The following is a 27,681-nucleotide window of genomic DNA, read 5'->3' as shown; positions in this document are numbered from 1 at the left end:
ACCACTCACTAAACAACTTGTTAATTTATTAAAATAATATTTTATTGAAAATTCGTATTGTGATAGAATCATCCCTCACCTTTACATCCATGTTCCTTTCGATATATTGCTGACAATAACATAATCACGCATTTTTAAGTGAGTTATCATTCAAACTAAATTTTTGAACAAAGAAATCAAAAGTTGCTCATGTTATCAATGTAGATCTATTGTTCGAAAAAGAAAACAGAAAGTACTTTTAATCACTTAATTCAAAAGAAGTTGTTGTGTTTTATATATTTGCTTGTTTTATATATTTGCACAAGATCTGTAAATAATCATTATTTGCAGATCTTTTATTTGCACATTAATTGTATCATACAGATACTGCATCACAAGTGACCATTTTTAAATATACATACCAATGTATGTATTGTCATTAACAAAAAAATACAGAAGATAGTTTTGAATGAACAGCGTTCTATCTATAATGTAAGATCTTTATATCAATCAGCTCGGTTAAGGGGGCGAGTCGTTACATTACCATATTAACGTAGTGACGTCAGGGTACGCCTGAATGATTGTTAATGAACTTGTGTGCGACTGGTTTTATACTATTTCACACCGTTCAGTGCATGGGGTAGCATGGAACGAAACCAGTCACAAATTAGATTTTTTAGGAAAAAATGGCCGCCGACCAGGGAGACGATTCTCTTTACCCGATTGCAGTGTTAATTGACGAACTAAGAAACGAAGACGTACAGGTATAGAGTTAAAATAAAAACAAAGTCTTAGTTAAATAGTATTCAAGGTAGATGTCAGTAAAAATTTACAGTTAAATGACAATATGACACAAACAGTCATGTTCATTCATATCCAACGATTTCAAACTCAAAGCTAGTTCTTATATCAACTGACAACTAACAAAAATGATGGTAACTACACAAACAAAGTAAACGGGAAAATGACCGATACTTTTTTAGCAGAATCATCCCTTAATTGGCATTAAAAAGATCTGCTCAAATATTTACTTCTGAATGAAGGCCGTTTTTACACTTAGTTTCACACAAAAATAATGCTTGGTTTTAATGTTACAACGGAGCAAAACTACTGTGTTGACTGTTCATTTACATTATCAGAACTTGAACACAAATGCTACACATTGATAAAAATCATATAACGAAGGTTTATATTTTTATTTGTTTTAGCTTCGCTTGAATAGTATAAAGAAGTTATCTACTATAGCTCTTGCACTTGGAGTAGAGCGAACAAGAAGTGAACTTATTCCTTTCCTCACAGGTAAACATTCTAGAGTCAAATTGCAATTGTTACATTATTGGTTAAAAAATTTACATTATGGGTTGACAACCTTTTTACAATTATGCTTACAATTAAACAACGGACAAGTGGTTTTGCTTTTTACTAATATGATTATTATAGGTGTTACCTAATTTACAGGCAAAAGCTTTTTTGATAACCATGTATTTTTAATAAATATATGGACATTATTGTGTTTAAAATATTATACTTGTTTCAATAATAAAGTAAAGCATCCAAAAATAAAATTTTCAAACAAGTAACATGTTCCTAGATTTAAGATATGGCATCATATAATTTTGAATTTCTGCTGGTTCAATGGCTGCGGTATAGTGGATATGGTGTCAGCTAAGTCACTGGGAGGTCTCTGTATTGATGCCTAAAGTGGGAGCGTTCTTTAGATCAGTACACTAAGTACTGGTCCTACCCAGGAAACAGTTTGTTTCAGCAAATGTTTCAATTCAACTTAAGCTTGCCAAAGCAGTTGATTTTACCATACACTGATTTAACATATTAAATCAAAATAATATGATGTGTCAAATTAATAAGGATTTTTTATTATCAATGTATAATTATGTGGAACAGAAAGACAGCATACTTATTTTTCAATTAAAATAGTTCATAAATACAGGTATCTTGCAGGGTTATAATTTTCTTCCTTTTTGTCGCCACTAAAAAACTAGCCATTTTGTAGCAATTCATAAATCACAGTCTAAACTGCATACACAACACTTAGTTTGTAGCGATATAGTTACAATTTGAATGCAAATAAACGTAATGTTTTATCATCCATATATTTTTATTTAAACATTCAAATAACACATACAATAAAACATAGATTATCAATAATCATATGAGCTTATCTTATTTATATGTCAGTCATTGTCTTTCTTGGCTAAGCCTCTAGCAGAAGCATGCACATGATGTTAGTATATATATATTCAATACATATATAAAAAGGTATGTGGTATAGTGTGGAGATACAAAACACTTCACATCATTCATTTGCACATAAAATAATAGTTACACAATAAGTAATACTAAAACACTGTCATCAACTTACAAGAATATTTACATATATGAAATTTCAAAGTGATTTTATCTTTTGAAAAACTGTGGAATCAATGAAGTAACATTTTATTACCTTTTAAAAAATTTTCAATGGCGGTTTTTTACTAGTGCATAAAACATTTACAATAGAATTGCAATAACTCGAGCTGGCTATTTCTCGAAAACTGGCGATTACTCGAGCATTAAAGAAAGTCCCTAGCATTTTCCTTTAATGTCTATATAAAAATACTCTAGATAACTCAAACATGCGATTTTCGATAACTCGAGGTCTTGTGCCGGTCCCTGAAAGGCATTTCACACCTAATTAACTGGCAATTATTCGAGGACGCTTTCTCGTCTGGTCGGTGCTAAAAATATTCGAGTTGTGAAAACAGCGCAATCAAGCAGACAAAAGACGCTCGATTAGGTGTGAAGTTAGATGCAGTTTGAGAAACACTGCAAATTGTCATCCTTTGAGAAGCAGATCAAAGCTTCACAGTTTTAATGATAATTAAATAATTACCAGCAATCGATACTTATGAGCGAAGTACGCGACGCATCTTCAGACGAAGAAGACGACCAAGGCTTAGATGACGAAAACCGCCCACCCCCAACAGCCAACAAGGCCACCAAAGCGCTGGATGTGGTCCGCCGATTTTTCCAAGCAACGCCTAACACAGACTGGGAACTATAGATGCTCTGCTCGCTATCGCGAAACGTCTTCCGCCATAAGTTCCGGGAAGCTTATGGGTTGCGACAATCTTCAATCCTTGACTTTGCGCAATACAAGGTGGCATATAGCAGTTGAACTGTCCGTCAGTCAGTATGTCAGAATGTGTGTATGTCAGTCTGTCCGTCCGTCCGAGAAAAAAAACTTTAACGTTGGCCATAACTTTTTCACTATTGAAGATAGCAACTTGATATTTGGCATGCATGTGTATCTCATGGAGCTGAACATTTTGAGTGCTAAAATTTCAAGGTGAACATCATTTATAAGGTCTAGGGTCGAAAAAACAAATCCAAGGGAAGTAATAAGCTTTAAATGGACATAATTATCTGACCGGCCAACGTATATATTTTTGTTAAATCAATCAAAGCCGCGCAGTAGGCGGCATTGTGTTTCTGACAAACAAATCGTGGTAAAAGATCAAGGTCAAGGTCATCCTTAAAGGTCTAAGGTCAAAAATAATAATCAAAGGGAAGTAATAAGCTTTAAAGGGAGATTATCAGATAATTATTCAATATTGAAGTTAGAACATAGCAACTTGATATTTGGCATGCATGTGTATCTCATGGAGCTGCACATTGAGTGGTGAATCTACAGTCACGGTAGTGGCTTTTAATTATTGGCTACTAAAAATAGACAGTGGCTTTTAATTATTTGCTACTAAAAATAGAGATTTGTTAGAGACAATTATTTTCAAGGGAAGTAATTTATATAATTATATATTTCCTTACCAAGAATTTAACTTCTTTTCACAGTTACTGTACAGATTTTTTATTAGGATTATTTATAACTCAACTAAATGATTTGTCAAAGTTTTTTTTTAAATGATATAATTATCATTTCTTTACTGTACTAATTTGTGAATAGTGGGTTCATTACATACCTCTGGACTTATGTCTATAGGTACATGATGAACTCTGGCTATGATCTCTTTGATAAACCACAGGCCTTGGTTGCCAGTGATGTCTGACTTGGTCATTTTGGCTGTCTACAGACCCCCTCCCCTGGTTGGAATTGGACAAAATCCAAGGAAAGTAATAAGCTTTAAAGGGAGATGATTTCTATACCTGCCAAATGATAAATAGATATTTTATTTCAAAGCGACGCATTAGGGGGCATTGTGTTTCTGATGAAAACATCTCTTGTTATGTTTTCATTTCCTAATTGCAAATGTACAAGTATATATAAAGAAGGCCGATACTATGTCTAGACATGCTACCGGTACTTTCACAAATTGAGACAAAACTAAATATTTCCCAATGTTCATCTAAAAAATTCACAAAGGGAGGGACAATTTCGTAAATTTTGTTAAAAAATGGATTAGCGTCAAGTGTACAAATAAAATGAGCATTAAACTGAACATTTCTAGCCAAAATGCACCTTTATGAATTTTGCATTAATTTATGCAATTTATGCTAAGTAATAAACAAGACCCATAATTCCCAATCAGAAGATTAAATGACATGCATTTTCCCAATTTCAGTTTTTTTGTGTGCTAATTTTTCCCAATGTGTAGGGTTCCAGTACTTTTACAAATAGTGCAACAAAAATCACTGAATACCGCCATAATGTTACAATAAACATAAATTGTGTTATTCAGTTAACACTTCTCTGTGAACAAGTGAACAATAAACTTATTGAATTGATAATTTAGTTTAACCATTAGACATCAAAGATAGCACTTTCATGCAATATCCATCTATTTAGAATAGTATGCATATACTAAATAAATGTATAAACCAGATCTCCTTTTTGTCAAGAAATAAAAACAAAGTTTAAACAAATATTTCATAATTGGACTAGTTGAATTGTAATAATTATGTTTGAATGGTTTTTACATTGATTTCAGATACTATCTACGATGAGGATGAGGTGTTACTTGCTTTAGCAGAACAACTGGGTCAGTTCACACCTTTGGTCGGGGGAACAGAATATGTACACTGCCTATTGGTAAATAGCTTTTTTTTAAAATAGCTTTTTTGAAAAGCGCTATTGATCAATTGTTGTATTCTTGAGATGTAAATTTTAAGTGTACCTGTTTGAAAAAAACTGTTGTTGAGTTGGATTTGATTTCTGATTGCTTTTATATTTAATAATGTTGCTATAATCTCAACCAATAATGTCAGGGGTTTATCCGCAGAATGAACGAGTATTCACTTCATTTTCCAGCATGAGATGTCTGTGGAACATCTTAATATTATTATAATCTCTTTGCCAAAATAAAAAGCGAGAACCAAAGAGTCATTTGAAACTATTTGTAAATGAAGATGTGTTTTCAGCGCATTCATAAAATAGCCACGTTCACAATATAAGTACACATGTCTGTGTTCTAGCCCCCTCTTGAGAGTCTGGCCACAGTGGAGGAGACAGTGGTTCGAGACAAGGCTGTGGACTCCCTAAGGATCATAGCAGAGAAGCACTCGCCCAGTGATCTGGAAAACCACTTTGTGCCCCTTGTGAAACGTCTCTCAGGAGGTATGTTGTCAATTACCTGTTACAGTAATATAAAATTGCTGAGGCACAATAAGCTAACCAAAGTTGTGTTTTTGTGGTCAAATTTATGGCTAAATTTCACCCAAGCACATTTTTTTGCAAATGAAACAATTAAATATTTTTTTTCTCATTTAGTTCATCGCAAATGTCCAGTTCTCCAAGTTTAACCTTAGTAAATATAGTAATGACAACACTTAATGCTTAATTACAAACAAACACCAATTTTATTAAAAGCGGTGGGATTTTTCCCAACCCATAGAGCCTGGCTCCATTCCCATAATAGAGGAAACAAACACTTCCTGACACAAACCTTCATTCATTTGAATATTTTGTCACTTATCTTTTCACATTATATATCTAATACAGATTTCCCTATAAGTTGAAGAAGACCTTAGAATGGAAACGTTAAATACTATGTGTCATACACAATCATCATGCGGCAATACAATGTTCCTGCAGCATAGGGCAGTATTCTGACACGTTTTACACAACAGGTGACTGGTTTACATCGAGGACTTCAGCATGTGGACTGTTTGCTGTGGCCTATCCAAGGGTTTCCAGCTCTGTTAAGGCTGAACTCAGACAGTGAGTACCTCATAGCAGCATTGAGTAATTAACCAGTCTAGACTCATGTTGATGCATACTATGTTTGCAAAGATTATGTACCGTTATAACTTTAAGTTTTCGGACACTTAAATAAAAATAATTATTATTTTTCATATCCGCAAAATATGATACGGAAAATATTAAAAAATTACAGGTGTCCGAAAATTAAGTGACAAAAATAAAATGTCCGAAAATTATAATTATATTGAAATAAAAGCAATATATCAATGCACAATAGTGCTTCTACTTTAAAATTAAAACAACTTCACAGCTTTGCTAACTCTTGCCTAAAATGATACATAACAAAAATATTTCGACCTGTATCATACCAATTGACGGGGACAATAAAAGTCTTAGACTAAGAAACCATGTTTCAATATTTTGAAAACTTAATTTCTGTGCTGTTACCGTTGTTCTTATTTCGCAAGCTCTTCATTTCCAGGCACTTCAGAAACTTGTGTGGAGATGACACACCGATGGTGCGCCGTGCTGCCGCTGGAATGTTGGGAAGCTTCGCGAAGGCAGTGGAGCTGGATTATCTCAAGTCAGAGCTTATTCCCCTGTTCATTAGTCTCGCACAGGATGAACAGGTAGGAAATGTAGGAACATTTTGTCATATACATTCTCCTTTACTCTCTCTTGCACCTCTCTCATACCCATCCCATTTTTAAGAGGTTGAGGACGTTTGCTGGTTTGATTTCTGTGCAATTTATCAGTGATTCATTTTGAAATCTACATCAATGAGTCCCTGGGACTCGCATGTTTTGAAACAATGGGTCCAATCTGAAAACAATGGGTCCCAGATTGTGTCTTTGTAAATTCGTTACAAATCATATACTTAAAGCGGGTATATACAATTTTTTACATGTGTTTATTTGTAATATATTGATCAAATATGTTACAATTACACAAAATAGACAAGAAAAAGTATGCATTAAAGCCGAATTTCATAAAATGCAGCAAAGACATCAGGAACCTCAAGGTCATGCAGCAGATTTATCAGAGACTTGAATTTTGATAATGGTAAATTCTCTGACGAGATCCAGTGGATGCATTTAAGCAACACCTTCATGGCTTTATCTTCCCTTGATTCATTTTTAAGCTGACACTGAGCCATGTTTTCTCTATGTAATGGGGCTTCAATGCACATCTTATGTTCTGACAAACTGACATGCCTTGAAAGAGTGGAGTGCTGAAAGTTTTGACATTTGGCTAATTTCGACATACCATTAACCTTGTTGTAGTCCGTACACACAGAACAAAACATGTAATCATCGGCGTTATTCTCACTGGGAACATAGCGAAGCCAAGAGTATAGCCCGAGCCACATCAACTGAAATTTGCGATCTTTTTTCTTTTCCGATTTTTCTTTAGAAACAATATTATCATTGATGTCTACGCTGGATGTGTCATTTTGGAGTTCTTCGGCTGCGGAACTGGTGTTTTTTAAGAAAGATGTTAATTTACATTGTTGCGGATCGATTTTGAGAACTTTTTTGGGTGGCATTTTCTTTGTTTACCATCCGGGACAGTCAAGTAACCGTCCAACGAACTATTAATAAAACGCCGTAACTGATTGGATAATTTATATATTTCGACCAATCGAAATACGCGTTTTACATTCCGAATGTAGTGATATGACTTCCGTTCTATAAGTCAAGACGGTGTTGACATGTGTTTCGGTTATCTCCACGAATCGAAATCGGTTTGTAAAACTTTGACGATGTTGAAAATCGGAGTTTTTTAACAATGCGTCCCGAAGACGCACATGTTTGAAAAGTATGCGTCCCCAGGAAAAAACGTGCGTCTGGGACGCGGGACGCACGGCAAAATGAATCACTGAATTTATAGATTTGCCCCTCACTTGCTTTTGTGTGTGATGGATTTATAAGAGTTTATTATAAGAAAAACGTGTTTAATTATTTGAAGCTTTTTATGTATTATGAGCCGCATGGACGAAAATTTACTTGTGTCATATACGGCCAACATAGCTCAAGCTTACGCAGGTGCTTACCAATACTGGTTTAGAGCTACGCTGGCTGTATTAAGAAAAAACATTCTTGCATGATGCTTCTATGAGTATTAGCTTTCTTGAAAAGATCCTAGTTTTTAGCTCACCTGAGCACATTCTGTTTATGGTTAATAATATTGGGTAGAAGCTTAAAAGACAATGTGTCAAACATGTTTTTCAGAGTTTTTGTTGCTTTAAATACCACAAAAGTTACTGTTTTGTATGCCTAAGTTTTTAATTTTAAAACACAGTTCTTCACAGTTTTTCGCGGTGCTTGAAATACCTTGCAAGTTGCCAATCATATTTTGATCAGTTTGTTATTGGGGCGAGCATTGTTGGTAAGTTTGTAATTGGGGCGAGCATGTTATACGTTCAGGACTCGGTCCGGTTGCTGGCGGTTGAGGCGTGTGTGAGCATTGCTGGGCTTCTCTCCCCTGATGACATCAATGTTCATGTGATGCCCACACTGAGGGCTGCCGCAGAGGACAAGTCATGGAGGGTCAGATACATGGTGGCGGACAAATTCACTGAGGTGCGTTGTTTTTGTTTATTCACTGAGGTGTGATTTTTCCACAGATTTTCGCAGATACTATTTTCCAAGGGACAATTGCTATTAGTGTAATTTTGCTTGTAAAAAATGGGGGCGAGTTTTGTCTGAATAATCAGCAAATTTCATGATGTTACATATACACGGTTGCTGACAAATTCACTATGATCCTTTTTTTATGCCCCCGAAGGAGGGCATTAAGTGATCGGACTGTCCGTCCGTCACACTTTGCGTATGTCCCTTGAGATATAACCTTCATATTTTGTATGCATGTGAATATGGACAAGGCCTTTCCAAACGCACACAAATTTTGACCCCTGAAACCTTGACCTTGAACTTAGGGTCCGCTTTTAGGTTTAGAAATCTGCGTTTAGGTTTCGAAAAATTCTCATATTTTCTATCAAAGCGTTTATAGGGGGGATACGTCATCCTATGGTGACAGCTCTTGTTTTGAATACTTAATAAGATAATACAAATTCAGATTCAAATACATGATCGTGGAGATTAAACATTTATCATTTAATGTTGAATCTATGCCATTTGGGTAAAGTATATTTCTGTTTTCATGAAGGTGTTATACTGCTGTCTTTATTGTCCCCTACTTGTTTCACTGGAGGGGACTTACGGTTTGTGCTCTGTGTGTCCGTTAGTCTGTCAGTCAGTGAGTCTGTCACACTTTTGTTGATCCTGCGATAACATTAAAAGATCTTAATATTTTTTCATGAAACTTGAAACATGGATAGATGGCAATATTGACATTATGCATGTCATTTCATTTTGTTTCTATGTCAAAAATTCTGGTTGCTATGACAACAAATAATTATTTTTTTTCTATATTTTTGACAATGGTGAAGCCGGTAGGGGACATATATTGCTTGGCAATAGTCTTGTTGAATTGCACATTTTAAAGTCTTTGCAAAAAAAGTTATTTATTAGAAAGTTGTAATATCCTCTGAAAATAGCATTCATAAAGAAGCGTAATGGCCAGTGGTTTAACATTATAGCCAAATTAAACATGCTGGCCTATTCCGTCTAAAATTTAGCAAAGAGTAAATGCCTATATAGTCGCCCTTGTCATGCAAAAATGTGTCTTATTTGGTTTTATGCATATGCTTCAAAAATACCTACAGACCTTTCTGTTGGCTTAAAAGACCACAAAACCTTCCTAGATGTTTAGCAGACAGGGTTGTTCCTGACCAGACAAAGCATTTGCACATGCTTGTCTTAAGCCACCCTGACATAGCATATGATCAATTTTAACATGACGGTGCATACTTCTACGAAAACAACTATCTAGCTATTAACTGTCATAATTATGATGGTCCTTAAGGCAAATTTTTGGTAATGTATTCATAAAAAAAGAGGTATGAAAATTTATGTTTTGTTTCGGTTTCCAGCTTCAGAAGGCTGTTGGTCCTGAAATCACAGAGAAAGATCTAGTACCGGCCTTCCAGAGCCTCCTGAAGGACTGTGAGGCAGAAGTACGAGCAGCCTCTGCCCACAAGATCAAAGGTAATGTTCACAGGGTTCTTGGAGGACACCTGGGCCAGTATTCACCAAACAATTCTTAGACTTTTGACTAAAAATCAAGAATATTCTTTAAATTGATTGGTGGATACGGCTCAAGGTGTTGTTCAAAGAATATCAGAAGAGCCACTTTAAGATGAAAAATATAAGCTGTTGAAAACCTTTTTTAGAGAATATGATTTATGTTGTAAACCAACCGCTTGTAAGACAAACGAAAAGATGATAATCATATTGTAAATTTAAAATCAATACATATTGATGCAAATTGCAATATCGTGTAGAATGTTGTTTACAATTCTTAATAACATATCGATTAGGCAATTAATAACACAGACATTTTCTGATATATTTTTTACTTGCATAAATAACAACATTAACTAAATAATAGAAAACCAGCCTTTTTTGCAGAGTTTGCACAGAACCTGCCAGCCAATTGTCGCGAGACTGTCATAATGACGAACATACTCCCTTGCGTGAAAGATCTGGTATCGGACGCCAATCAACACGTCAAGTCTGCACTCGCCTCTGTCATCATGGGATTGTCGCCCATACTTGGAAAGGACAAGTAAGTCTAGATGTGTATAATGTAAACCTTTTTCTGGGAAGACTGGGATTAATACATGTGCTTCAAGTGTCGTCCTAGATGAGCCTGTGGGGCTTATCAGGGAACACACTTTTTGCCTAAACTGGATTTTTGTATTCATGAGACTTCCTTTAAACAAATTATTCCAGTAATGCAGAAAGTGTTGTCCCTGATTAGCCTGTGTGGACTGTAAAGGTTTATTTGGGATGAGACTTTATGCAAAGCATTAAACCCCCTTTTCCCAGACTGTGGCTCATGGATTCCATCACTATGAAGGTCCTCACTTAATAAAAGCAGTCACTCGGCATTCAAGAAAAAATAATAGCCTGTATGTGTTTTGTAAAAACTGTTTGCTAAATGCAGTTGAGTGTTATCAAAGTGATAATGATATAATATTTAAAGGTGATTACAAGATTCAAATCAAAAGTACCCTCAATATTTTCCAACATTGTCAATCAATGGTCCTATATCATGGTCAAGTTCAAAATTGGCCTCTCTGATAGTTTTTCTGACAGTAACTTTTGCCTGTTTATTGCAATTAACTTAAAAAGTACTTGTATGCCTTTAATATATTTTCAGTCATCATGATGAAACTGTTTATTGCTTATATACTTATAATACATAAGCTGCCATTTATCAAGTTTAACATTATAACCGATGTCTCCAGCAAAGTCATATTGGCCTTGATGTGTTATAAATTGGCCGTGCTTTGGGAAAACAGGGTTAAATGCAAATTGTCGTCCCAAGTTTAGCATGTGCAGTCTGCTTAGACTAATCAGGGATGACACATTCCACCTAGACTGGGATTTCTTTTTAGAAGAGACCTCTGTAAAGGAAAATATCTATGAAAGCAGAATGTTTTGTCCCTAGTTAGCCTGTGCAGACTGCAAAGGCTAATATACGATGACACTAACGACATGCATTAAAACCCATTTTCCCAGAGCTACAGTTCAAATTCATCTTTCAGCACCATTGAGCATCTGTTGCCGCTATTTTTGACCCAACTGAAAGACGAGTGCCCAGAGGTCAGACTCAACATCATCTCCAACTTGGACTGTGTCAATGAGGTAACATATGAGCCTTGTTTCGATAAAACTGGGCTTAATGCATGTGTGTAAAGTGTCATCCCAGATTAGCCTGTGCAGTCCGCACAGGCTAATCATCGACGACACTTTCTGCCTAAACTTGATTTTCGGTAAGGAGGGACTTCTTGAAGCCAAAAATACGATAAAAGCGGAAATTGTCGTCCCTGATTAGTCTATGCAGACTGCACAGGCTAATCTGGGATGACACTTTACGCACATGCATGAAGTCCAGTTTTCTCAGAACGCGACTCATATTCTTATAAACATTCTTAGACTTAAGTCTAAGAATTAAGAATATTCTTTGGATTGCAATATTAAAGAATTGCTTAAATTAAAGAGAAAAATAACTGCCTGAATCTATATCATTGTTCATGCAGAAGGTTTTGTTAAGGACATTATCACCAATGGTAGCCTGTATATATTCAAATGTTGGACAAATTTTACTTGGTTCTAAGCCTATTCTTTGTTGTTTAGTGTTAGATTTGGTTGGTGAATTGGGGCCCTGGGATGGTATTCGCTAGGTTCTGTGGATTAACAATGACAAGTTTGTTATACAAGTTAAAACAAGAAATCGAATGGGAATGCACTCACTTTTGTTATGTTATACAAATAGTAAATGTTAAATATTATGGCAGTATTTACTTTTTATGCCCCCGGATCAAATGATCGGCGGCATATTGTTTTTGGCCTGTCTGTCTGTCATTCTGTCCCAAAACTTTAACCTTGGTTAAAGTTTTGCGATAACTTTTGCAATATTGAAGATAGCAACTTGATATTTGGCATGCAGGTGTATCTCATGAAGCTGCACATTTTGAGTTGTGAAAGGTCAAGGTCATTCTTCAAGGTCAAAAGTCAAAAAATACAATCCAAGGAAAGTAATAAGCTTTTAAAGGGAGATAATGTCTAAACCTGCCAAATGATATATTAAAATATCATTTCAAAGCGGCGCAATAGGGGGCATTGTGTTTCTGACAAACACATCTCTTGTTCAACACATGCTAGTATTTCAATGTTTATGGACATATGCACACAAACTGTCTGACTCTTTATTAGCACAATGTGCTCATGGTGAGCTTTTGTGATCACCTTTTGTCCGTCGTGCGGTGTGCGTCGTGTGCCGTCAACATTTGCCTTGTGAACACTTCAGAGGCCACATTTATTGTCCGATCTTCATGAAAATTGGTCAGAACATTTGTCCCATTGACACCTCGACTGAGTTCGAAACTGGGTCATACTGGGTCATAAACTAGGTCACTAGGTAAAAAAAAAACACCTTGTGAACACTGTAGAAGTCACATTTGATGCCGAATCTTCATATAACTTTGTCAAAATGTTTGTCTAAATAATAAGTTGGTTGAGTTCGAAAATGGTTCTGGTCCAATGAAAAACATGGCCGCCAGGGGGCGGGGCAGTAATTTATATGACGATAGAGAAACCTTGTGAACACTTTAGAAGTCACAATTTGTGCCCAATCATCATGAAACTTGGTAAAAACATTGGTTTCATTGATATCTCGGACGAGTTCGAAAATGGTCCAGATCGGTGAAAAAACATGGCAGCCAGGGGGCAGGGCAGTTTTCTCTATATGTATATAGAGAAAACGTGAACACTCTAGAAGTCACATTTTAGGTCCAATCTTCATGAAATTTGGTCAGAAGATTTGTCTTATTGATATCTTGGATGAGTTCGAAAATGGTTAGGTTTGCTTGATAAATATGGCTGCCAAGGGGCGGGGCATTTTTCCTTATATGGCTATAGTAAAATCTTGTTAACACTCTAGAGGCCACATTTATAGTCCGATCTTTATGAAACTTGTTCAGAAGATTCATCCCAATTATATCTTGGACGAGTTCAAAAATGATGCGGGTTGGTTGAACCAGGGTTTTTTTTGGCCCGATTTTATAGCCGAAATTCGGCTCCCAATCCCAAAAAGTATACTTTTTTCCCAAAATGTGGCAAAAAATTCCCAATTTCCAAAAAAAAAAAAAAAAAAAATATTTTTTTTTTTTTTTTTTTTTTTTTAGAAAGATGTCTAATGTATATTTTATCTCAATTTTAATTCAATTACATCTAACAAAGTATTATATGATTTTGTTCTTTTAATTTGAATGATTATAAAGGGTTATATCAAATTTAGTATTTCCCTAATCAGCGGACTTTTCGTGTGGAAAAAAATGCTAATTAATTTATTTTCCCAATTTCATGAAAATGCCGATAAAATTCCCAATTCCAAAGCCATGGGCTATCTTCCCAAAAAGTGGAAAAAAAACCTGGTTGAACAACATGGCCACCATGGGGGTGGGGCATTTTTCCTTATATGGCTATAGTAAAACCTTGTTAACACTCTAGAGGTCACATTTATTTTCCGATCATGAAACTTGGTCAGAAGATTTGTCCCAATGATATCTTGGATGAGTTCGAAAATGGTTTCGGTTGCTTTAAAAACATGGCCACCAGGGTCAGGGCATTTTTTCTTATATGGCTTTGTATGGCTTTAGTAAAACCTTGTTAACACTCTAGAGGCCACATTTATTGTCCAATCTTTATGAAATTTGGTCAGAAGATTGGTCTCAATGATATCTTGGATGAGTTCGAAAATAATTGACCAGTCGCCAAAGTATCGATCGCTCCACCCACATTTTTCGATCAGCCAATCAGATATAGATTTTTCACACCCCTCTCAGCAACGCTTATCTGGCCGCCATTTTGTCCGACAAACAAAGCGTGTTGTACATATGGAATGGACATAATTTCTAAGAGTTTACACAGATTTATATCAAATGCATGATCATTACTGTTCGATCATTATTCAAAATTGTAGGTGCTATAATACTTTATAAAAGGTTATTATTTTATCTTTATTTCTTGAACATATGAACGAGTAATGAGAAAACAAACACAATACATAGTTTTACCACACCAGTTGTGTGTTCTATAAAACGTGTTATACCGTTTGATGCACAATAATATTTAGCAGCTTGGGCAAAATTATTGTTGCCACACGTGCTTATTAATCTCAGCGTAATTGTCGATGATCAAGAAATAACAGTATGTTGCGTGGATCTCAGAATGAAGGAACATTAAGGCATTGTTAGGTACGGTACACAAGAAAAGAAAACTATTTAATTGCTCTAATGATTTCCAATTATATATTTATTTTCTGTGGATCATATACAAGGGAAATAATTATAAATTGTTAACTTAAATATTGTTTTAACTGAAGTAAAAACAACAAAATGGTGATTTCAACGCGGCTTAGCCAGCTTAAAGCGACTTTAAGTGTAAAATGTACGGCTTATAATACAACAACATTTCAAATACAAGATATATTGATACGGGGAGAAATGTGAAAATTGCAATTAACATATAAGGGCCATCTTGTTATAAATAAGCAAATGTATAATATGCTAAATGTATTCAATTCGAATGTTCGTGAACAGCACCGTTATACCAACATTTCATTTTTCGATAGTGAAATGTAACAGGTTCGCATTAAACATAAATGAAATAAAATGCATATTAGACTATCTGTTAATGAAACCACGAAATTAGACCTGTATAAAATTATGGTTACAATCAAAATTTAATTTATATCTAAATAAAAAAATCGGTGTCTTTTTAAAAATAACACAATGAAACAAAGATCTAAACATTTTTAATAAACAAAAAACCATCATGATATGGATGTGTTATTTGCATTTAATAAAAATATTTTCAAAATTATATATGAATAGCCACTGGATTCACTGTCAGATGGTTAAATACAAGTTCTAAATCAATATGAAATAAATGCTCATTTTTACAACGGATTTTTCATCAACTCCCTATATAATATGTATAAGAAACGTTTCTGATAGTCAGTCTGCCGTTAACTCATTTATTTTGATTACGCCATTTCTCTCTAAAGTATTTATGATTGAATTAAAGTTTTACAAAGCAGTTTAGTTTAGTGTGCGGCTTTAATAATTTATATTATAGAAAAGAGCATGATACATCGTTACAAATAAAGAATTTCCCTCACGTAATCCACTATAATTGCGATCTGCTTGTCGGAGTTTTCTAATCACTAGACCACGTGACTATGTGGGCGGAGCGATCGATAATTTGGCGACTGGTCAATTATGTTTGCTTGAAAAACATGGCTTCCAAGGGGCGAGGCATTTTTCCTTATATTGCTATAGTAAAACTTTGTTAACACTCTAGAGGCCACATTTTCTTTTCGATCTTCATGAAACTTGGTCAGAAGATTTGTCCCAATAATATCTTGTTATCTCAGGTGAGCGACTTTGGGCCTTTCAGGCCCTCTTGTTTATAAATAAGCGACATTTTCCCCAAACATGTATCTTTCTGAATGGAGGTTTCCACCTGGTAGGTTGGGTTAAGGATGTTATTTCTCTGTAGTAATCAATTGGTTATAATATAGAACATTCATTCTATGCTATTTATAAGTATGGCCTTAGAACGACTTCTGATGGAACTAAAAAAGCCAGTAATTTATTTGGGAGCTTTTTAACCCTCGGCTACTCCCAAGCATAGTAAAAAATGGACATATACAATCAGCATAAAACCAGAACAGCCTGTGAGTAACTCGCAGTCTGTTCGGGTTTTATGCTGTTTGCTGCTCATCAGTATAGTTGTGTTGGAAATGAAGCCTTTTAAACTTTAATTATAGTAAGAAAGGTCTTATATTTGATTTGATTTTCTAAGGGACTATAAAAATCCGAAGTGCGTATTAGAATTGTCAAAGGTTCACAAAACTTGCTCATGAACATGGATAGCTAGAAAATAAAGAGAACAAATACTTTATGAAAAAATATTTACTGAAAAAAAAGAAATGAATGTATTTGGGAGCTTTTAAATTGGATTGCAGGGCTTACAAGTGTGTAAAGTGTCCTCCCAGGTTAGTCTGTGCAGTCCGCACAGGCTTAAAAGGATGACACTTTCCGCTTTTATGGAATTTTTCCTTTGAAGGAAGTCTTTTCTAAGCAAAATTCAATTAAGGCAGAAAGTGGCGTCCCTTACCCTGTGTGGATTACACAGGTTAAACTGGGACAACACTAAACGCACATTCATTTTTCCCCATTGTCCCAGAGCAAGGCTCAGTAGAAATATGTTTATGTTGCAGGTGATAGGCATCAAGCAGCTGTCCCAGAGCCTGCTGCCAGCCATTGTGGAGCTAGCGGAGGACACAAAGTGGCGGGTCAGACTCGCCATCATTGAGTACATGCCTCTCCTGGCAGGGCAGCTGGTATGTCAATCTGGGATGCTTCCTCTCTGGCCTAGCCACATTCTAAATAGTCTACACAATAATTTTTAGAAGCCTCTAGCCAAAATTATTATTTTAAAAGGGGAAATTTCTCCTATACAAAATATATACTTCACACAATTAATTTTCTTATGCCGAATATATGCTTAACTCAATTTATTATTAGTGCATCTACATAAGTACATCACTCTGGGATGCCTTTTAACTGGCCGTGCCATGTTTTCAGTAGTCTTAGTAGTGGATATGGTGTCTTCCCAGGGACTGGGAGGTCATGGGTTTGATCCCCACTGTGGGAGTCTTGTTTAGATTTATTCCAAAGACATCAAGTACTGGTTGTACCTAGGAAACGGACTCAAGAGCTTTTCAATAAGTCTTAGGCTTTAAGAAGCTTAAACGAATAGGTTTCAACTTTTTTTAAGCATCTAGCCCAATCATAATTTAAGCAGGTGAAATTTCTTAGATACAAAAGATATACATGTACTTCACTTGATTTTTAATTAGCTCGGTGTTTTCGGAGAAAACCCGAGGTATTGTCAAAGCCAGCTCGACGACTGACGTCCGCCGTCTGACGTCCGCTGTCCGCGTTGTGCTTAAACCTTAACATTGACTCTAAAATCAACATTGAAACTTCATAAGTAGATGCACCGTGGTGAGTTCTAACGCCACACCCATTTTGGGGTCTTTAGGTCAAAGGTCAAGGTCACTGTGACCTCTAAAAAATTCAAAAAAATTCTGACAAGCTTTCATTTATTGTCCCCTACAGGTTTCACCGGAGGGGACTTATGGTTTGCGCTCTGTGTGTCAGTCAGTCTGTCGGTCTGTCCGTCACACTTTTCTGGATACTGCAATAACTTTAAAAGTGCTTAATATTTTTCCATGAAACTTGCAACATGGATAGATGGCAATATCGACATTATGCACGTCATTTCAATTTGTTCCTACGTCAAAAATTGTGGTTGCTATGGCAACCAAAAAAAATAATTCTGAAAATGGTGGAATTTCTGACAATGGTGGAGCCGGTAGGGGACCATATTTCTTGACAATAGCCTTGTTTAAAACTGCACCCGTAGCCGAGCGTGGCACCCGTTATGCGGTGCTCTTGTTGAACTCTAAACTACATTTAATAAGCTGCAATTGTTTCACATCAGTGATTAATATAGGGATAATACACGTTTTCGAGGGCATGATCATCTGTGGGTGCTCAAAAAATCCGTTCCTTTCCGAGTGCGCAGCATCTGGGATTGAACCACTGACAATTGAATTTTAAACCAACTCGGTCATTTCTGATGATACTGATAACAAAAATATTGATTTGTGATAATAGCATCATCGGTGTTGCTATAAATATATTCTCGGTTAAATAAACTGCCGCAACACCCCTTAATGTATTTCTTTTTATTATGCATTTATTACAATGTATTGAAGCTGTCATTGGTTTTCAGGGTGTGGAATTTTTCGATGAGAAGCTGAACTCTCTGTGCATGACCTGGCTGGTGGATCATGGTAAGTTGTCCTTTTTCTGGTATTATTGATTTTTTTCAGAAATATTGAAGTTACACTTTATTTGATTGCAAATTCTTAGAAGTTTGTAGTTGTAACACTTGTAATTCCGATGGAAGTTGTTGGTCATCTTTTGAAAAAAATATGTTTTCTTCCCACTGTTTAGCAAATTCTGTATATTTTGAGTTGGTAGTACTATGATTATACCTGCCTTATGTGTTAAACTGACCTTCATCAAACTTGATGAAAATGTTTTAGGAAATGATATCTTAGTCAAATGAGATAATTGCCCTGTAGAGTTTTAGCCAATGAATTTAAGAGCTGTTGTACTGTAAGCACTTTTTGAATCCCATTCCTGATCTACATGTGAAACTTTATCTCAATAGTTTTACTCCAAACCTTTGTCTTGCACAATTTGTTAGTGTTACCTTCTCTGATCTCCAGACAGTGAAATACACTGTTTGCTATTCATTACTCGTTCTCTCTCCTTTATAATAGCTTTTAATTTTGTATCTATGATCGCTATTAACTCGTGTCTTTGTCCACCCCAGTGTTTGATATATGTGATGTGGTCTTGTTGCTTTTAACTCTTCCACTTTGTCAACTCAACAGTGTTTTCTATTCATGATATGGTCTTTTTGCTATAATATAGCTTTATATATTATGTCTATTGATTGCTTTCGACTGTGTTTCTTTACCAACCCAAGTGATTGCCAAATGTGATGCTGTCTTGTTGCTTTTTACCCATTTCCCATCCAGAAGCAAAGCAATCTGTTAAGGTTTTATGCTGTTTGCTGCTCATCAGTATCATAGGTTTTAAACTTTAGAAATTAAGCCTTAAAAAAACTGTCATCTAGTATGAAAGGTCTTGAATTGAATTAGATTTTCCAATGGACTAACAGACATTCCCAAAAGTATTTTAAGTCAAGAATGTCCTTTGGACTTATTAAAATAGAAAATAAAGGACACAACACTGAACAATGATCACAAACAAATAGCAACACACTCCTAGACAAATATATAACTGAAATGTTAAAAGCAATGCAATTTCTCTAGTGAAAATTCAAGAATTGTATACTGGTATGCCAATGCTCTTAAAACTAGTGTTTTCGGATAATGATAGTTAATTGTGACAGTGACTGAATTATGTAAATAAACTATTTTTAGCTCGACTATTATATTATATTATTATGAAATATATATAGTGGAGCTATCCTACTCACCCTGGCGTCAGCGTCTGCGTTAGCGTTAGCATGCAAATGTTTAAGTTTTTGTACTACCCCAAATATTTTCTTTGTCCCTTGACATATTGCTTTCATATTTTGCATACTTGTTAACCAACATCACCCAAACCTATAAACAAGAGCAGACAACTCTATCAAGCATTTTGTCTTAATTATTGCCCCTTTTATACTTAGAATATGCATATTATTGATAAATCTATGTTAAAGTTTGCGTACTACCCCAAATATTTCCTATATCCTTTGACATATTGCTTTTATATGTTGCATACTTGTTTACCAACATGAACCCAACCTATAAACAAGAGCAGACCACTGTATCAACCATTTTTACATAACTATGGCCCCTTTTACACTTAGATAATTGAACATTTTGCTTAAATTGCCATAACTTCTTTATTTATGATCACATTTTATTATTACTTTGACAAAACAACACTTACCTGAATACCACAATGGATTCCACCCAAACAATACCTCACGCCCCTACCCAGAATCCCCCCCCAACCTCCCCCCCCTAAACTTTTTTTTTTAAACATCGTCTACTAAATTACCCCACCCCACATTATACCCCCCTCTCACCCCCTCGCCCACCCCAACCCCCCCCCCCCCCAATTTTTTTTTAAACATCATCTTATAAATTACCCCACCCCACATTTTTTTTTTAAACATCATCTAATAAATTACCACACCCCACATTATACCCCCCTCTCACCCCCCCTCACCCCCAATTTTTTTTTTCCTTTTTTATTTTTGAAAGATCTTCTAATAAATGACCACACCCCACATTATAACCCCTCTCATACCCCCACCCACCCACCATTGTGTTTAATTTTTTCCATTGTTATTTTTGAAAGATCGTCTAATAAATTATTGAATATGAACAATTTCCCCATGATGGCTTACGTTATAATGTCAAGCACTCGAATAATCCTCTGACAGCTCTTGTTAAGAAAACAATCACTATATCAATAATACATAATATAAAAAACTTAATTTTTAAAGCATGAAGCAATTATTGGAATTAATAAAATTTCAAAAACAAATATTTCCTTGTTGCGAAGTTATATGCCACCTCAGATTTAAACTTAAAATGTCAACAAACTGGACACAACGATTTATAAATTATCTCTTATCCCTGTGCAGTAAAAAGCACAGTGTTTGCTATTTGTGATGTTATAAGTTATTGTAAGTTTGCATGGCTTCTTTATCTGTGATTGCTTTTAAGTCTTCCACTCTACCAATCAGAAGTGTTTGCTATATGTAATCCTGTCTGGTTGTTTTAATACTTGCACATTTTCTCCCCATTGTTTGCTAAATAGTATATTATGCAGTCTCATTGCTTTTCTTTCTGTCCTTTCTCAAGTGTTTGCTTTAACTTTAATTTTTCCTTTCTTTATTTTTAGCTCACCTGTCACGAAGTGACATGGTGAGCTTATGTGACCGTGTGGTGTTCGGCGTCCATTGTGCGTGCGTGTGTGTGTCCGTCAACAATTTGTTTATGTAGATGGTAGAGGTCACAGTTTTCATCCAATCTTTATGAAATTGGTCAGATAGTTTATCTTGATGAAATCTGGGTTGGGATTGTTTTTGGGTCATCTGGGGTCAAAAACTAGATCACTAGGTCAAATAATGGCAAAACCTTGTGTAGACAATAGAGGTCACAGTTTTCATCCAATCTTTATGAAATTTGGTCAGAATGCTTATCTTGAGGGAAAATCTGGGTTGGGATTGTATTTGGGTCATCTGGGGTCAAAAACTAGGTCACTAGGTCAAATAATAGAAAAACCTTGTGTAGACAATAGAGGTCACAGTTTTTATCCAATCTTTATGAAATTTGGTCAGAATGTTTATCTTGATGAAATCTGGGTTGGGATTGTATTTGGGTCATCTGGGGTCAGAAACTAGGTCACTAGGTCAAATCATAGAAAAACCTTGTGTAGACAATAGAGGTCAAAGTTTTCATCAGATCTTAATGAAATATGGTCGGAATGTTTGTCTTATTAAAATCTGGGTTGGGATCGAATTTGGGTCATCTGGGGTCAAAAACTAGGTCACTCGGTCAAAGTTTAAAAAAAAACTTGTGGACACAGTCGAGGTCACAGTTATCATCCCATCTTAATAAAATTTGGCCAGAATGTTAATCTTGGTGAAATCTGGGTTGGGATAGTATTTGGGTCATCTAGGGTCAAAAACAAGGTCACTAGGTCAAAACATATAAAAACCTTTTGTAGACAATAGAGGTCAAAGTTTCCATCGGGTCTTTATGAAATTTTGTCAGAATGTTTATCTTAATAAAATTTGGATTGGGATTGTATTTGGGTCATCTGGGGTCAGAAACTAGGTCACTAGGTCAAATCATAGAAAAACCTTGTGTATACAATGGAGGTCATAGTTTTCATCTGATCTTAAGGCCTAAATTAAAATTGAGTTTGTTTGCCCTTTACCGACCGACCCACTTTTTACCCCCCGACCCAAAAATTTTTATTGCGATTTCTGAAAACTTATTTTTTTTATTTTCGTTTTTTTCGACGATGATAAAAGAGCCGAAAGCAATATTTATTCATGCGCGTATTTATATCCCTGTCTATTATTATCGCCCTTGACCGACCTAGGTCGCTCCGATGGTTGGAATTTCATACGCCCCAGAATAGACAGTAATGCAAGCGTCTATAACCAGCATCGCGATCGGCGGTGTTCCGTGAAAATGGCCGAACGACATCATACTTAACCATTGGTTCGCGAAAGTAGTCGGACATATACGAGTTTACGTTCGTTGTACACATGTTGTTAACGTGATCCAAGATGGCCGACACTTAAAAGAAATAACGATGCTCAGCGAGAACAAATAACTATCGAATTTACGACGGACATCATATAATTAGTATCGATTAATGAAAAGAGCGTGTCATTCTACGATTGAGCATAGGTTTTAGATACAAATAAAACTCTCTTTTTTTTGCAAATGTATGAACTGAATGTCACAGAACAAGTGATGAAGTGTTTGAAAATTGGAATGCAGTCTACTCGCAAAGAAAAATACATCTAACATTTACAGGATTTTTTTTTTGTCGAAAATGCAAAATAAAAGACAAACATGATTTGATTTATATGCAAGTGGATCTGTGTTTAATCAGATTCATGTGCATATTCTGCTTTATTATGTTTGCCACACTGAACAGTTTACTGTAATGGCATGTTAGTGAAATGGATATGTAAAGGTAAACTTATTTAATTTATTAATGTCTCTTAGCTAAATACATCGACAACACTCAAGTATATATGTTTAAAGCGTTAGTATATCCACTGTCCTACAGTGGGACTAACCACCCTCTCCCCCGTTGCGCCTACACCGAAAGGTCCTGCAACGTACCTATCCAGATCCAGAATTTATTTCCCCAAATCAAGTTTTCATGCTTATGTTAGTTGCAATAATACAACTCCCAGCTATTGACCCTTTGAGCTGTACGTATGTACTCATAAAAGCTCAGAGCATTCAAGAAGAAATAATGCTTTATAATAATGTTCAGTTTGCACTTTTATGAATTTACTTTTCCATGCTGAGACTATGCACTAACCGGTCAAACACTTAAAATTGAGGCCTGTAAAAACTTCAACAGGCCTGTGAATTGTTTCTCCTGGTAGGCAAGTCTGGCCTGTAAAATGTGATGGTCTTTCGCCACGTCTGAATTTTTCCATTAAAGGCTTTGGGCTGTCTTTCTACACTCCTTAAATGCTTGTTGCATGCTAATTAAGCCCAATTTAAGGGAAAGATTTAAGTTAAAAATAAAAGCTGTCTGGCTGTTAAATAATTACAAATGCATTTGAGCAATTAAAATCATATAATGAACAAATATTTGATGTAATAACACACAAGCATGCATTTGATATTAATATATGCAAGAAACAGCAAACAAGATAATGTTAAGCTACATAGGGCTTCGTACACTGCAACAGTGCTTTAATAAAAGTGTTTTAAATATTCATAGACTATTAGTGTATTAAAAATATAATTTCTCAAATAAAATAAAATAATTTTCCTACCTACCTACCCACCTGTAAAATTTAGGGTCGGTAAAGGGCAAACCAACAATATTTTAATTGTGGCCTAATGAGTCAGGTGAGCGATTCAGGGCCATCATGGCCCTCTTGTTCTCTAATTGTCCCCTACTGTTGAAACCAGAGGGAACCTATGGTTTGCGCTCTGTGTGTCCGTGAGTCTGTCACACTTTTCTGGATCCTGCGATAACTTTAAAAGTTCTTCATATTTTTTCGTGAAACTTGAAACATGGACAGATGGCAATATGGAGATTTTGCACTTCATTTCATTTTGTTCCTATGTCAAGATTTCTGGTTGCTATTGCACAAATAGACTAGAAATATTGCTAAAAATGGTGGAGTTTCACTGGTAGGGGACCATATTTTTTGACAATAGTCTTGTTTTAGACCTTTCTTTTTGTCCATCCGAGTGTATTGCTAAGTATAACATGGTCTTATTACCTCTTACTCTTCCTTTCCCTCCATCCTGCAGTGTTTGCTATCCGGGATGCAGCCACCAAGAACCTGCAGAAGCTGGTGGAGAAGTTTGGCCTGGAGTGGGCCCAGCAGACAGTGATCCCCAAGGTCCTGCAGATGTCACGGGACCAGAACTACCTGCACAGGCTCACGTGCCTCTTCTGTATCAACGTACGTGTGGGCAGCATTTAGGGGCAATCCTATTTTGAATTGTTTTAATAGCCATTTAGCTGAAAGTGTGTTAACACTAGATTTAAAATCAATAAGTACAGCAATAAATGTTGTATAAACTAGTTAGAGAATGTTATTGTTTCGAGGTATGTGCCAGCATTGTACAGGGGCAATCTTATAATGGAACTTCTGAGCGATATAGCTGCAAGGCTGTTCACTTAAGATTAGAATCAAGTAATCTCAAAAAGTAAATATTTTGTCATATAGTTTGGGAACTTGATTATGTTTAAGAGTTTCATCTGATCGCAAATGAGATGAGTTGTGACAAAAGTTTTTACTACCCGTGGAAAATGGCAGTCTGAATGAAATAAATTTCACTACTTACATTAACAACTTTTTTTGTTTCACAATTTACACATTTAAATTTGCAAGATTTTAAGCTTGACTGTTTGTTAAAAGTCTGGAGTAACTCATCTACAAAATTGAAAATTAAAAAAACAAATTGTATGAAAAAGACATTCCTCATATCAGCTTATGATAGTAAATGAAAATGCCTGAAGAAATTTCATACACCGTTGATTAATAGTTGAAGTTAACATAGATTGTTGTTGCCTGAATGATTGGTAGATATCAGTGCAGATAAAATACATACTTTGAAATGTTCAATCAAATATTAAATTATTTTTTGCTTATTAATGAAGTTTGATCCAGTTGTGTGCCTATGCACAAAATACCATTAATGAACACTTTTATATCTATTCTGCCCAGTAAATATGTTACTTTTCTTTTAATATGGAAAGACATTTGCTTTAAGTTGGAATCAACATTTGACTCAAACCAATAGTGATTTGCATGAGTTATAATTAGGTTCGTACTGTAACTTAATTCATTTAGTTTGTTGACAATACTGGTAAGTGGTATAAGAAGTTAAAGAAGCTTGCATTAATACAAAATGAGCTAATATTCCAAACTGTTTTCAGTTATTGTCTGATGCTTGCGGCCCAGAGTTGACTGTGAAGCTGTTGCTACCAACCATCCTCACCATGGCCAATGACAATGTGGCCAACGTCAGGTTCAATGTGGCCAAATCTCTCCAGAAAATTGGCAAAAAATTAGACTCGGCGTATGTTTACCTTTAGCTTTATATATGTGTTTCTTTTATCGAGCATCACATTGTACTTCCTTTTTTAAATGGGAACACTTTTGCAAGAATTGTTTTGTCATTAAGTTGAAAAGCTTTAAGTTAATTCACTGAGAGAATATTCTTTAATATCCATATATTCATAATTGTACATATGTGAAATGTGAAATGTTTTGTGTTTTACTGTAAGATTTTAGAGGCTTTGTGATGAATCTATACATATAATTGATTAATACTTTGCAATAACTAGTCAATTGTTTTGTCTTTCATTTCCGTTGTATATTTCAGCCTTTTGAACACCCAGGTGAAGCCCTGCTTAGATAAACTGAAGTCAGATGGTGACATTGATGTCTGCCACTTTGCATATGAAGCAGTTGATGGTAATGTGTTTTGTTATTGTTTTGTAAATTTCATTTATATTGTATATTCGATAAATAACATTTGGAAAAATACAACATTTTGATATGTTCCAAAGGACATTTGGATATAATTTACAAAGCAACAGCTGTATTGCTCTGTATGGGATTCCTACTGACCCAAGTACTAGATTTTCCAGGGAACAAACTCTAGTATTTTAATAAGTCTTATCGTTTTGATAAAGTTTTAAATATTTTCATTGGTTTAAAATCTGTAATTTTTTAATAGAGAGACTTATTCAACTGGTAACTTAAAAATAACACACCTTGTTAAAAGGTTGTTTTGTACGTAGTGACGTGGAAAACTGTGGGAAAATTGGGCTTAATGCATGTGCGTAAAGTGTCTCCTTAGTATCTTGTGCAATTTGTGTAGGCTAATTTGGACAACTCTTTCTGCATGGACTGAATTGTTTGTGTAGAAGAGACTTCTTGTCAACAAATCATTTCATAAAAGCGGAAGTGTTGTTATTGATTAGCCTGTGTGGACTGCGTAGGCTAATCAGGGACCAAACTTTACAGTCATTAAGCCTGGTATTCCCAGAGTGCAGCTGATTTTGAATGGCATTCCTTATGACCGTCTTGGTTGTTATAGGTAATACTGTTTGTTTGCTTTTTAAGTATGTATGCTTAATGCTATTTTTGTTTTTCTATTTCAGCTTTGAAACTGAGTTAAACAAATAGTGTAGGTGTGTATTTCACATTGGTATATTATTACACTTATTAAAATGTTATTTAACAAAAACAGCAATACACTAGCAATATTTAAACATTAATATTTTTAGTAAATGTTAAAAAGCATTTGGTTTCCTTTAGTCTAAATGGGAAAAAAAGAAATTAACCAGTTAGTTAGCAATGCACACATTGATATTATTGATTTTTATTTTATTTTCAGGTATTAAATTAGAACCCATTAGAAGATTTCTCTGTTAATTTGCGCTTTCATATAAATAACCGATTGTTCTAAAACAATTGCATGCAGATGTGACTTCAAATACGAATTGGATGTAACAAACTTTGGAAGAAACTAAGTTGTGAATAAACTGTGAACAGCTTTGACAATGGTTTTTGGATAGTATCTTATCTTAATGGAATATGAACTATAAAGTGTGATTAATTGAACATGGCTCTGGTTTTCTGTATTATGGTATTTATTAGTGAAACTTAATTTCAGAATAAGTGCTTATAAAATGGACAATTAAACTATTGTGATTCTTCAGTTACATTAAAGTACATTAAAATAAAGTTTAGATCCTGTTTGCAAAATACCACATATGTTAATGTGCTAGTAAATATTTTGACTTTGATCAATTCTTATCATCTTTATTATGTTGTGGTAAAAATATATGTTGTTGAGCATTAATTCATTTTTTGTACATAATATATATGTGTGTAATAAGCAGTTGACATTGCATGTTTGCACCGAGTTCAGGTCAATTTTTGTAACACAAACGTTTGATATTGCATAGATTTGTTTGGTCATCTTGGAAATTAAAGTGGTACTTTGTA

General features: G+C 35.1%; 1 protein-coding gene and 1 long non-coding RNA gene across 5 annotated transcripts in view; both read left to right on the top strand.

Annotated features, from left to right (window-relative positions):
* Positions 1–27,681, top strand: part of LOC127855143 (uncharacterized) — a 178,862-nt gene that overhangs the window by 90,089 nt on the left and 61,092 nt on the right. The gene's annotated exons all lie outside the window — the stretch shown is intronic.
* Positions 587–27,681, top strand: LOC127855136 (serine/threonine-protein phosphatase 2A 65 kDa regulatory subunit A alpha isoform-like). 3 transcript variants are annotated; one of them, XM_052390530.1, is made up of 17 exons: positions 587–743; positions 1,188–1,278; positions 4,923–5,023; positions 5,407–5,548; positions 6,061–6,151; positions 6,615–6,762; positions 8,560–8,715; positions 10,128–10,242; positions 10,666–10,822; positions 11,808–11,907; positions 17,051–17,173; positions 18,634–18,694; positions 24,464–24,618; positions 25,599–25,741; positions 26,048–26,139; positions 26,832–26,861; positions 27,068–27,681. In XM_052390530.1, the coding sequence occupies exons 1-16, from the start codon at positions 666–668 to the stop codon at positions 26,846–26,848; spliced, it is 1,770 nt and encodes a 589-aa protein (XP_052246490.1). In that variant the 5' UTR covers positions 587–665; the 3' UTR covers positions 26,849–26,861; positions 27,068–27,681. The 3 variants fall into 3 exon arrangements, with proteins under 3 accessions (XP_052246490.1, XP_052246489.1, XP_052246488.1); XM_052390529.1 differs by having other exon boundaries at positions 6,615–6,771; positions 26,832–26,857; XM_052390528.1 differs by having other exon boundaries at positions 6,615–6,771.

This window comes from Dreissena polymorpha, chromosome 13 (genome assembly GCF_020536995.1).
Source record: "Dreissena polymorpha isolate Duluth1 chromosome 13, UMN_Dpol_1.0, whole genome shotgun sequence".
Classification (NCBI taxonomy): domain Eukaryota; kingdom Metazoa; phylum Mollusca; class Bivalvia; order Myida; family Dreissenidae; genus Dreissena; species Dreissena polymorpha.
Note: the sequence above shows the minus strand (reverse complement) of the source record. Positions and strands in the feature narration are given on the sequence as shown.

What these genes read in the sequence shown, in the direction of transcription:
- LOC127855136 (XM_052390529.1), top strand. Translation starts at nt 666, where the DNA reads ATGGCCGCCGACCAGGGAGACGATTCTCTTTACCCGATTGCAGTGTTA. An exon ending in AATATGTACACTGCCTATTG is followed by an intron (nt 5,024 to 5,406) that starts GTAAATAGCTTT and finishes TCTGTGTTCTAG; the next exon opens with CCCCCTCTTGAGAGTCTGGC. An exon ending in ACTTGGACTGTGTCAATGAG is followed by an intron (nt 11,908 to 17,050) that starts GTAACATATGAG and finishes TTTATGTTGCAG; the next exon opens with GTGATAGGCATCAAGCAGCT.